This window comes from Aspergillus piperis (assembly GCF_003184755.1).
Source record: "Aspergillus piperis CBS 112811 unplaced genomic scaffold BO85scaffold_13, whole genome shotgun sequence".
Lineage (NCBI taxonomy): Eukaryota > Fungi > Ascomycota > Eurotiomycetes > Eurotiales > Aspergillaceae > Aspergillus > Aspergillus piperis.
Genome location: NW_020291603.1, coordinates 26,942 through 39,407, shown reverse-complemented (window position 1 = coordinate 39,407; position 12,466 = coordinate 26,942). Strand labels below are relative to the sequence as shown.

General features: G+C 52.8%; 4 protein-coding genes across 4 annotated transcripts; 3 read left to right on the top strand and 1 right to left on the bottom strand.

Annotated features, from left to right (window-relative positions):
• Positions 1–894: 894 nt before the first annotated feature.
• On the top strand, positions 895–2,261 carry BO85DRAFT_375183 (uncharacterized protein; the record flags this gene model as incomplete). The annotated part of the gene is made up of 4 exons (XM_025656158.1): positions 895–948; positions 1,229–1,244; positions 1,428–1,705; positions 1,758–2,261. The coding sequence occupies 4 exons, from the start codon at positions 895–897 to the stop codon at positions 2,259–2,261; spliced, it is 852 nt and encodes a 283-aa protein (XP_025513930.1).
• An 896-nt stretch (positions 2,262–3,157) lies between these two features.
• BO85DRAFT_423735 (putative RNA helicase/RNAse III) lies at positions 3,158–8,062 on the top strand. Its single transcript, XM_025658017.1, has 7 exons — positions 3,158–3,454; positions 3,506–3,534; positions 3,591–3,636; positions 3,729–3,981; positions 4,099–4,246; positions 4,310–5,389; positions 5,443–8,062. The coding sequence occupies exons 1-7, from the start codon at positions 3,338–3,340 to the stop codon at positions 7,964–7,966; spliced, it is 4,197 nt and encodes a 1,398-aa protein (XP_025513929.1). The 5' UTR covers positions 3,158–3,337; the 3' UTR covers positions 7,967–8,062.
• Positions 8,063–8,080: 18 nt separating this feature from the next.
• BO85DRAFT_450655 (uncharacterized protein) lies at positions 8,081–9,808 on the bottom strand. Its single transcript, XM_025660427.1, has 3 exons — positions 9,602–9,808; positions 9,302–9,537; positions 8,081–9,186 (listed from the first exon to the last, which is right to left on the bottom strand). The coding sequence occupies exons 1-3, from the start codon at positions 9,623–9,625 to the stop codon at positions 8,163–8,165; spliced, it is 1,284 nt and encodes a 427-aa protein (XP_025513928.1). The 5' UTR covers positions 9,626–9,808; the 3' UTR covers positions 8,081–8,162.
• Positions 9,809–12,079: 2,271 nt separating this feature from the next.
• On the top strand, positions 12,080–12,454 carry BO85DRAFT_439723 (uncharacterized protein; the record flags this gene model as incomplete). Its single annotated transcript, XM_025658726.1, has 1 exon — positions 12,080–12,454. The coding sequence occupies one exon, from the start codon at positions 12,080–12,082 to the stop codon at positions 12,452–12,454; it is 375 nt and encodes a 124-aa protein (XP_025513927.1).
• Between the last annotated feature and the right edge of the window lie 12 nt (positions 12,455–12,466).

Below are 12,466 nucleotides of genomic sequence, written 5' to 3'. Positions count from 1 at the left end.
TGGAAAGCGATGAGTCAGCACATGCCGGATCAGTCATCAGCCGTGGGTCAGGTAGAACACTGTAGAAACGAGAAACAAAGAAGTTCGGATTGTTGAGGGGAAAGAAGGAGGGGATATTTGTGTAATGTTCAGAGTTAAGTTAGGAGGAAGTAATGAGCGAATGAAGTGATGATAAGATGTTGAGAGAAGCCAGTAAACAAAGACGTGAGTCTCCTTGAAATGCAGGCTTGGACACCTGAGGAAGCAAGGCAGGTAACTTGACTGACTAGTACTAACTTAGTACTACGGTGGTGGTACCGGTACAGTGAAGTTCACCGGGGGAAGGGCCCTTTTTCCCTCGGCGCCAGCCACTCGCCCTCCTCCATTTTTCCCACACGTCACTTATTTCCTGACTGATCCTTTAACTAATCTTCCCTTTCCCTCTCTCGCCCCCCTCTCCCCCCCTCTCGTGGTCAGCTCTTCCCAGCACTTCCCGTCACAACTCGCTGCTTACGAGATCACTGCCTCTCATAATTACTACTAATCTGCCCACACCCACTTTCCCACCCCCCCCGGTTATCACCAATAATAGTCAGCAGTCAAACTGCAATCCAGCTTAGTTAGTCAGTTAAGGCACCTCCCGCGTGAGCAGCCTTTACCTAAACACTCCCACTGCCTAGCGAAAACGAGCTATCTCCGAACTGGCTCGCTCTCTTTCGTTCTCTGCTTACCTCATCGTCCTTCCCCGTTTATCCTACATCGTTCCTCTACATCCTCGTCTCCCCCTCGAAACCTCCAAAGAAAACGTGTGAATATACTGGCCGAGCTCGTCGTCCGCCCTTCTCCTCTTCGTGAATTGATCCTGTCGTGTCTTTTTTCCGGCGCGTCTCCGTTGTCTTTTGATCTATTGCCTCGATGCAGCCCACACTAGCCCCAGCGCCGCATCCAAGTATGCAAACGTCTGCTCAGGTAAGCAGCCTATGCTTGTCGCGGTTTGTCATCAGATCGCGTCTGTCCCATCTTGGTCTTTCCCCCGTTTCCCCAGATTCGCGCAGCTCATGTCCCGAGCCGGGAGCTTGAGCTTTCTGGTCGTGTTCGCGACTGCTGTCGCCCTGTCTGTCGGACGAGCGATGCCGGATCACGCCCAGGTTTTCGCGACACGGGGGCCTTGAAATGCTCACCGGTCGCGTCAACCGGATATACATGAATTATGGAGTATATAGATGCTAACTGTAGGGTTTCTTGATAGGACCATGCGGATCAGGGTAAGTGAGACCAGTTTCTCATCGCGAAGGAATAGGGGAGAGAAAAAAAAAGAGACAAGCAGGAGGAAAAACGCCCCAGCAGTCATCGCGTCATCGCGTTTGCGGGCTGCTTACTGCCTCACTCCACTTCCCTGGCCTCGTATGTGTTTATATTAAATGCTGACTCGCGTGTCTGATCTCCAGTGCTGCATGACCAGCTCCTGGCTGCTCACCAACATCTGTCGCACCCACAGCAGGCACGTCCGCAAGGTCCGACCGCGCAGCCTCCGCATATGCAACCCAACACCACTAGCCCTCGAGACCAGAACAACATCGACCCTGCCATCTCCGGCGCTGCAATGCTCAGTGGTCCCCCTCAGACTCCTCCCCAGCCAGAGCCTACGGGCCAGGAATCCCCCAAGACATATGGCAAGCGACCGCTGTCGACTTCCAAGCGCGCTGCCCAGAACCGGGCCGCACAGGTATAGTGAACTCCAATGCATGGCATCGAGGATGTGGACTGACCAGAACCAGAGAGCTTTCCGTCAGCGCAAGGAGAGCTATATTCGCAAGCTGGAGGAGCAGGTGAAGGAATTTGATAACACAAACGAGACTATGAAGCAGCTGCAAGCCGAGAACTACCAGCTCCGTGAATATATCATCAACCTGCAATCGCGCTTGTTGGACTCTCAGGGCGAGGTTCCCGAGCTGCCTGGCAACATTGATCTGAACCAGCCACGCAATGATATCTCCGTTCCTCCGCCGGGGGCTCCGGCGGCCACCGGTCCCGCGCCCGGTCCTGGTGGTGCACCGCAGCAAATGCAGGTCCCCAACCCCGGTGCTGCCTCGAACGAAGACATGAACTCGCTGAATCGCATCGCGGTTGCTGGCCTGGGAATGCGCAAGCACCCCAATGAGGAGGCTAACTTCCTGGGGAACAACTTCCAGGCTCGTCGCCCGCGCAATGACGACGGACAGCCCGATGGGTCTGACGCCACGAAAACGGAGCCTGGTCACGGGTTGCCCGTTGTATCATGAGTGATCCGGATATGTTCGAACTTGATATTACACCTGATTGTTGTCGCCATTCCTGTATTCTGTTGATTGCGAACGCCCGAGATATATCATCAGCTCATTGCTTTTCTGTTTCGATATTCCTACCGTTGTCGTATCTTCTGGTGTATGGCGTGATGTAACTAGGTATCCCATTCTGGCCTCGGAAGGAGCGGTGTTTTGTGCTTTTCATATTGATGTTCATCCACAGCGTCATTAGCTACAGGAGTCTCCTGGGACAGAAGAAGTGCACCCATAGTTGTGAATGCAGTTGGGTGTTTCTATCCCGTTTGCCGATTGCCCGATGCATTGGCAGTGGGCACAGGAGGCTTCCGGTACTTCCCCAATTCAACACTTGCATACGATGTTTGTTAGAGAGGGCCCCTTCCTACCAGAGGGTTCAGGTAAACAGACTGCTCGACTTGCTCATAGTAATCCATCTGTGTCTGGTCTGAAGATGCTGCTGCCCTCCTTATCCTCGTTATGTGACAGTTCAAGACAGAACCGAATATCAATCTATTCCGAAATTGGGGGATGTAATAAGTACTACTTTTATAATTCTGTAGACCATCCATTCACGATTCGATTTTCAATTTTAGCAGCCCGACCCAACAAACAAATCAACCAGTATCCAACCAAGCTTTCGGCTTCCCAAATTAAAGCACGAACCAATCCACAGTGGGAGCGTTATCTCCCAACCCAACCCCAGAATAAATACCACTGTGATTAGCGAATGAATCTATTGATAGTACTAGTAGTAGCTGCATAATGCCAACCCCGCCAGGCCAGCCAAACCAACCAAGTTTGTCCAGTTTGTTTACCCCACCCCTACTTTATTTGAGTCTCTCTAGTCTCTCTCCCCTCCTCCACTCTGACGCCTCCTGGAACCCAAATGTTAATTCATTGAGATAAGTTATTTGTTTTGATAATCTCAGCGTCTCTTTCTCCTTTCTCTCTTTATCGTTTGACCTCCTGCTGGGGCCTCTTTCACCAGCATTTGTCTCTATCGTTGTTTCTGCCCAGTTTGCTTTTCTTTCCAGTGATACCCCGATGACAGCAAAATGACTGCTGCTGCTGCGACTTTACTTCCCGCCGGCGAAGATGCGCCCGCATACCGCCCGCGCAGCTACCAGGTGGAGATGTTCGAGGCGAGTTTGAAGGAGAATATCATTGTCACGGTATGCCATATTTACTCTTCCCGGAAGGTTCAGGCTAATAGTATGTTGCAGATGGGAACTGGCAGTGGGAAAACTCACATGTATGTTTTGTTTCTCCACAGTGGAAGTTTATTTGGAGTTGACGGTTTCACTGCAGCGCTTTGCTGCGAATCATGAAGGAGCTGGAGAGTAATCCGCACAAGGTGAGAAAATAATGGAAAAAAAAAAAAAAAAAAAAAGAAGGATGTGAAGTTCTTGGCTCATAAGTCATTGACTTATCATGCGCTTGCTCCAGTTAATCTGGTTCTTAACACCCACTGTCGCTCTGTGTCTGCAACAATTCAAATTCATCTCCGACAATATCCCTGCTGTCCGGGCCCGGACCCTCACCAGTCTAGACAAGGTCGAGCTCTGGACTGAGCAACCAATCTGGGATGCGATCTTGAAGGAGATGCAGGTGGTGGTGTCCACGCATGCGGTTCTTGCCGAAGCGATGAGCCATGGGTTCGTCAAGATCACCCAGCTGGGTCTGATAATTTTCGATGAAGGTATAGTAACGCCATGCTTTAAACCCGGAGTTTATGATGTAGGGGGCTGTGGGTGTGTGGGTATACATGTGTTTGTGAGATGAGAATTGCTTATGCCGTTGTGTTTTTTACTGGCAGCCCATCATTGCATGCGACGCCACCCTGCAAATAAAATCTTGGAGGACTTTTATCACCCTGAGCTGGAAAAGCATGGTGCGGAATCTGTGCCTAAGATTCTCGGCCTCACGGCTAGTCCCGTGGTGAGATCAAATAAACAGGAGCTACTGTGAGTGTAGTTTTGGCGTGCAGGACAGGGCAGGGCAGGGTAGGGTAGGGCTGACCAGATCAGGAAGATTGAGTCAAATCTTGATGCCGTGTGCAAGACACCACGGATTCATCGGTCAGAGCTGATGACGCATACCCATCGGCCACATTTGCAGCAGATATTGTTCACCCCGGTGCTGCTCGATGACCTACAGGCTGGAAGCAGGACCTTGAAAGCTCTTGTGAACGCCTGGACGTCTATGAGACTCGAGGATGATCCGTACATTAAGAAGTTGAGAAAGAGCCCCCTTGACGGAAGGGCGTTACAGAAAGTCCTCGAGTCCGGGAAGACTTACTGTAACGATCAGCTGAAGAGATTTACAACTAGAAGCCTGCACATTTTCGAAGAGCTTGGTGAATGGGCTGCCGACTACTTCATATACGCTTCTGTCGAGCAGCTCAAAACGAGAGCCGATAATTCGGTGGATAGCATGGGCTGGACCGACGAGGAGAAGGCATATCTATTAGATATCGTCTCGAAGCTACCCACCCCGAGTATCGATCTCACTCCTTCCGACCCAGATAGAATATCTATTTCACCCAAGTTCCGATCCCTGCTGGAATTCTTGGATACAAAGGGCGAGCCTAACTTCTCTGGCCTGATATTTGCTAAGCAGAGGGCTACAGTGAGCGTAATGGAAAAGCTACTGTCTATTCATCCTGTGACGAAACATCGTTTTCGATGCGCCTCCTTCGTCGGCTGGTCCGGCGGAGGTAGCAAAGACGTTCTGGGTGAGCTCCTTGACGCCCGTATGCAGCGCGATACGCTGAGCGAGTTCCGGACCGGTCAGAAGAACTTGATTATTGCGACGGATGTGCTGGAGGAGGGCATTGACATTAGCGCCTGCAGCGTGGTAGTCTGCTATGATAAACCACCGAACTTGAAGTCGTTCGTACAGAGACGAGGTCGTGCGCGGCACCGGCAATCCACTTATGCCATTATGTTCTCTACAGATGATGAATCTTCTGCACTGAGCAAGTGGGAGGATCTGGAACAGGCCATGATTGAAGCGTACGAGGATGACGAAAGGCGACTGCGCGAGGCTTGGGCCCTGGAGGCTATCAACGAAGAAGTGGTGGAAAGGCTTGAGGTGCCATCTACTGGGTATGGCGCCGCGCAGCACCTGCAAAACGTGTACTGATGCTGATATCTTCCAGTGCTGTCTTGACGGCAGACACCGCTGTTGCACACCTCAACCATTTCTGCGCAGTCCTGCCGCGCCAACCGTATGCGAGCAACGAGCCTGAATTTTCATTCGAGAAAGATGATGCAGATCTATTGAGAGGTACTGTCACATTGCCGTCCTGCGTCCATCCCGAAGTCCGCCGTACTCAGGGCCAGCGATGGTGGCAGACCGAGCGAGCAGCTCGGAAAGAAGCAGCCTTTCAAGCCTATAAACGTCTCTACGAGTTTGGTCTTTTGAGCGATCATCTACTTCCATTCAAGAGGAATTTAGAGCTCAAAGAGACCGATCATACTAACCTACCGGCCCTTGTGGAAGTATCGGAACAGTACGATCCATGGGTCGACTGGGCTTGTTCCTGGTCATCCCCTGATGTCCACCAAACGCAAATTGCCATAAAGCACAACGGGGACTCACACATGTGTATCAGGTTGACCAGCCCAACGAGCCTACCTCCAGTTGAACCGATGACCTTATTCTGGGACAGCGAGACAACCTATACGTTAGCGTTCAACAAACCGCAGCGAATGAAAGAGGTCGCCGCTGACAGCATTGAAAATATGAGACTGGCAACAGCACTATATCTCCAGGCTGCAAGCTCTAGACAACTGAGACCCGAACAAGACTTTGTGACTCTGTTTGGGCCCGACCTTCCTGACCTTGAGCTAGCAGAATGGCTCAAGAAGCACGCCGGAGACGAGCCTGCTCTAGAGGTCTACTCTCGCAAGGACTTTCCTATGATAATGGGCATTGTGCGGGACCGCCTACGCTACAATGAGCCTATGGTATTCAAACGATGGGTTGTGTCCGGACAGGATGACACACCCATCGTCGAGCTCGAATGCGACGCCGTCCCAAAGCGACGAAACCTTTTGCACCGGCAAACATTAGCTGCTAAGCAGCCTGATACTGAAACCCCTGACATCCCCTCAAAGATCCGTCTTATTCTTGCGGAAAACTGCACCATAGACAGACTTCCCTACGCCGAAACCATCTTCGGCCGCTTCATATCAGTTATACTGGATAGACTAGAAGCCACATTGGTTGCGACTAGACTATGCGCGACCATTCTCCGCGATCTTGAATTCTCCAGCATTCGTCACGTCATCACGGCCATCACCGCGCCCAGCGCGCAATCACTCACCAACTACCAGCGATACGAGTTCTTCGGCGACTCAGTCCTCAAATTCACCGTCTCATGCCAACTCTTCTTCCAGCACCCTAACTGGCACGAAGGCTATCTCTCCCAAGGACGAGACGAGATCGTCCAGAACTCGCGTCTCGCCCGAGCCGCTCTCGACGCCGGCCTCGACGCCTTCATCATGAACAAGATGTTCACACCCCGCAAATGGACCGCCCCCCTCATCTCCGAAAAGATCAGCCTCACCCCCAAGCAACGAACAATGTCCACCAAAGTCCTCGCCGACGTAGTCGAAGCCCTAATCGGAGCCTCCTACATCGACGGCGGCTTCGCCGCCGCCCACGCCTGCATCCACCGCTTCCTCCCCGAAGTGAACCTCGAGCACATCGACCGCACCACCACCACCACAGCCCCCTCAACCCCAGAAGGCACCACCAACCACACCCTGAACGACGACCACCTAATGACGCACATCGGCTACACCTTCACTCACAAATCCCTCCTCATCGAATCCCTCACCCACCCATCCTGCCAATTCGACACCACCACCCAATCCTACCAACGGCTCGAATTCCTCGGCGACGCCGTCCTCGACATGGCCATCATGTCGACCCTCCTCTCCCACCCACACGAAATCCCCCAAGGCCAAATGACCAAGATAAAGCACGCGGTCGTGAACGCCAACCTCCTCGCTTTCTTCTGCATGGAATTCGCCCTCGTCGAGAAACGCTCCACCGTACAAATCACCCCCTCCGGAACCGCCTCCCTCAACCCCTCCTCCACAGACCACAAACTCGAACTCTGGCGCTTCATGCGCTACCAAGGCGCCCATCTCCAAACAGCCCGAGACGCAGCCCTAGCCCGCCACGCCTCGCTCCGCAAATCCATCATCCACGGCTTGCAACACTCCCCGTCGTACCCCTGGAAATACCTCTCCCAGCTCAACGCGGATAAATTCTTCTCCGATATCATTGAGAGTATTCTGGGCGCTATCTTTATTGATTCGCATGGGAATCTGGCCGAGTGTGAGAAGTTTCTGGAACGCTTGGGGCTGTTGTGGTATTTGAGGCGGATTCTGAAGGATGGGGTCGATGTCATGCATCCGAGGAATATTGCGCAGCAGATGGCCAAGGGGGAGATTGGATTTGAGGTGGTAAGGGTGGTGGTGGATGGGGATGGTACTGCTGGTGGTGCTGGTGGGGATGATGATGGGGCGACGTATCGGTGTACGGTGACGATGACGGGCGTGGAGGGAGTAGCTGTTCTTGTGGAGGGGTGTTTGACTAGTGAGGAGGCGGAGATTACGGCGGCGGAGAGGGCTGTGGAGATTCTTGTGGGGAGGGGATGTAGTTTGTGATTAGTACTGGGTTATTTGGAGTTAGGTTTTAAGGGTGATGTTTGTAGTATGAGCGATCTACACCTTGGATATGAGAATGAGATACACTACTGGTTGACTCTACTTTGGATATAGTCTGGATGATATGACCTGGTATTGATAATAATGCCACACGAATAAACTAACTACATTACAGAACAGCCTTAGTGGCATATCGTCAACCCTTCCTTCTTCCACCCTTAGCCCGAGATCGCGTAACCCTCTTACTGGGTTGTGGTTCAGGCTCAGCCTCTACCTCATCCTCACTCTCCGCCGACTGCTCTGCCTGTTCCTCCGACGTCTCAGCTCCCTCGCTGTGCGACTCGAGCTGATCATCCTCGCTACCAGTAGCAGCCACCATGACGCCGTCATCCGTTACATCTCCTCCCACGGACGAGCGGGTCTCTGTGCCATCAACACTGCCACTGGAGATGATATTGGACGACTGCTGTTGTTCCTTGCGGATGCCCGCCAGGACCTTCTTCGCCTCGCTTTCCTCACCGTTCCATGCGCCACAGTTGCCGCATCTCCAGCGGCCTAGTTCTTCAAGTGTCTTGATACCTGGGGGCGCCTGTCCGTTGACAATTCGACAGGTGGAGCAGATCAACGCGAGCCGGTTCTTGGGCTGGGTTTCATCTTCGCCCAGCAATACGTCCAGCAGGCGGTCGTACCAGTGAGACTGCTCCACATATTGTGGGGGCGTACTGGAGAAAGCGTTTGGAGCGAATCCAGGCTCTTCGAGGCCTACGTTCATGCTTGGCGACCTCTGCTGCGGTGGTTGTTGCTGGCCTGGGAAATTTTGCGGAGACTGCTGGTGGTGCTGGAATGCGACTGGCGGGGTGGCAGGCGGTTGAGGAGAAGGAGGGAATCGCTGCGGTGCTGGTCGTCGGATATTCGCTGTCGGGGGCGGGGGGATACCCGTGCGCTGGACCTGCTGCTGCTGCTGAGATGGTTGCCTGCGCTTCGCTCCCTCGGACTTGTTGCGCTTCGCGTCGCCAGACTTGACCGAGTTCGAGCGCGCGGGTTTGGGCGATTCCCCACCGTACTTTTCCAGCAGTTGTTGGGTGGAGTTCCAGCGCGTGGCGGTCTTTAGGTCCTCGATGGTTTTCTCGCGCTGTTTGTGGAGATCGTCGAGATAGGCCTGGGTTTTGGAGATGCGGTAGTCATAGTAGCGGTTGGAGATGGTGCGGATGAGGTAGATCCTGTATGAGAATGGTGGTTAGAAGCAGTGATGCAAGTGTGACGCTCCGCAATAGGGGTGGGGTTGGGGTTCGCAGGTCGCAGTGAGGGAGTAGAAAAGGGGGATTGTGGACGTACAGGATTGGGCCACCGATGATCGCGCCGTATTCTGTGATCCCCCAATTCTGCCACCCGAGGACTAGAGCAATGATAATTGAATAAAGGAGGTAGGCGAAGGTGGTGTACAGAGTCCAGAGAGCTTTGAAGCGGCGGGCATGTTGGCGGTGGAGGTCGAGACGAGTGGTGGCTCGGGTGATCTTGGTGGAGAGGGCAGCAAGAGCTTTTTCAAAGGATGCTGGAGAGGTGTCCTCGGCCTAAGAATGAGGAAATGGTAAGTTGGTGGACTGGAGACTGGCAGTGGATGGGGACTTGACTTACCCTGAAGGGCCACAGGGACACCATGACGGGCTAGCTGTCTAGGGAGTGTGTCGGGGAGTGATCTAATCGAATAATACAGGTCGCACTAGGAGTAGGACATGGTAACTGAACAATAGAAAGCTTGAAAGAAAGACCAGGGTGGAATGGAGAGAAGAGAAAGAGAGGGAAGGGAAGGAAAAGAGAGGCGGAGAGGAAGGCGTGAAGAGGAAGAGCGAGTGGATGCAGGCAGAAAGTGAGACTCGCTCCATCGACGTCAACGTCAGCAGCTCCCGCGCACAGACCAACTTCTTTCATACATTGTCTCCATCTTCCCTTCTTTCTTCCACTCTCTTTCTTCTCCTCTCCGTCTCTTCCACTCACCGCTATTACTATACCCCGCTGGTTCAACCTTTACTACTGTGTTCCTTTCTCTTGAGGACATGTTTGTAACCATACAATTTTAGTGATGATCCCGTTAGATCGCCAAATTGGGCTCTGACACGATGATCTCTCCATCGCCGTTCTGATAGTCTCCGCATCCAGCTGGACAACATCTCATTTCCATAAAACCCAGGCCAACCTGGGTGAATAATATATACTCTGAGACTTCTAGTGTGAGCGCGATAGGTTTCATACCTGCCCAGGGACATCAACAGCTTCCGCTTGGTCATCCAGTCACGCTGCCCGCGTGACTCGCAGGTCTCATTGCTTGTTTCAGAACTCAGCTGGTCTCTGCTCTACATTACACTTGAGTAAAGAATTCCAATAGTTTTGCCTGCAAAACGAATGGAGCTAATCACTCCGTGACGGGATTGTCCCCGTTTCTGTTCCGCAACATAGCCTGTGGATTGCACCTGCGGTGCATCCAAGCAAGGGTCTTCGGACGTCTCCCTGTCTGCCAACATTCCGTCAAGCTCGCCACTCTCTGATCGGAAGATCTTCAAATACCCTCTTGTGCATACCGGCAGGCTGGTAGTTATCTACCAGGCCTCACGTAACCCCGAACTCCTTCACTTCTCGTCGGTATCATGAGTCCGGCCCCCATGCAGCCCTATAGTAGCCCTTGTAGCTCCTTGCAGCTCTGGTAAAGACCACTCATCATCATCTCACTGGCGAAGCCGCAGTCACCTATTCACGTAAGGAAGGCTATGTCGGATACGGCTTTCTGCATAGACACATCGTCTAGATCGAGGGCTCGCATATGACACAGCCCCAGGTGGCTCGCATGCTGCCGCAGGGCTGCTGCCAGTGTACCTTCACAGCCTTCATCTTCTGGGCCTTATTCTTGGCTATATGTCGACCTGCCAAGCCTCCAATGCCCGTAAGCGCGCCCAAATGGTCCGACAGACCCGCCTGAGCGGATTCTCCTCACAAGCAGACATCTATCAACGCTCTGGGTTCAAAGTCATTGTAGTCGTCCAGGAATGTCGTAGTGAATTGGGGCTTGGTAGACACTTTCGTATCTTGCACGGGTCATCTCGCTCCTGGGGTTCGTTCATTTTTGCAACTCAGTTCTACGTCCGGGTAGCACCGATGCCTCCGAATCATCCGGACTGAAGATCCAAGATGACGCATATTTGGGATCGGCGTCGATCCTCATCGCATGAATTGCTGGGATGTCTGGGGAAGTGAGCGAAGTCGCAGGGATGTTACATTGGGGAAAGTATATCGTCCTTCCCGTCGTCTTTATTTGGCATTGCCTTACGGCACCAGCTCGTATTCCTGAACTCCGCCTTCCCTAATTATTCCATTTCCCTGGTCTGGCAATTCATTCGATCTGCCATTGCTATTGAAAATTATGAGCATCATACATGATGAGGACGATATTTAGTCGCAAGAAAACATGCCACTATGTAGGGACCATCGCCGCCGTCGAGTGCAGCCTGCAATGCCCGTCGACATGGACTTCTCGTATTCACGCAACAACACGAGCTCTCCACCGCACCATTTCTACGATTGGAGAGTCAAGAATCCCCGGCTCGCCGTCGCATCGACTCGATGCTGAAGGTTTGAGACCTGCATCTCACCCTCACGTGCCCACCGTGAGATGTCATAGATATCGGTCCCGATTTAGCAATCAACCATTGAGATGCCTCTTATTCGACTCTCGGCGGCGTCGGAAAGTACATTCAAAGATCCCTGTCTCATGACGTCGGTTCAAATTTGTCTACACTCGGCTGTAGGCGAGAGGTTGTGAATCCAATCGACGTCAACTAAAGTCATGGAACGCCTGAAGCCGTGGCAGGGTGTCTACGACCCGGCAGGAAGTGAGACAGATACGAAGAGCCAGAGACCGCATGACAACCTCGACAAAATATAGTATATATGGCCTTCAGTACAAGGAGCGAAAGGAAAGGGTATAAAGCAGGCCTTCTCCCTCGACATTCAAGGATTATTCCAGCACCACAACAGCATTCCATCCCAACTTGTCTCTTGACCATCATCATTAATCAATCATCTAATTCCACCTTCAATCAAACACCTCCTCCTTACCTCAAGATGAAGTCGATCAGTGCCGTCCTCATTGCCCTCCTGGCTACCTCCGTCTCTGCGGGCCCTATCATCCCCGCTGTGACCATTGCCCTGGCCAACGACCAGACTGGTGCACAGGGCAGCGCCGCCGTCCCCGCCGACGGCAGTGTGCAGAGCATCTCGGCTCTGTACGGAAACACCGGAGTCGGCTCTGGTGGTGTGGTCAAGGCCTCGTCGGCGCAATTGACCAACTTCCAGGCGAACACCAACTGCGTGATCACGAACTACGGATCGGTTCTGGCTACCCTGAACTCCCGGAACACCTATGTGGACCTGGATGGAAACCCGAGTGCGGCGCAGCCAGTGGACCTGAGTGCTGCCACTGTCAAGTGCACTGTCTAGTCGCTTTCGTTA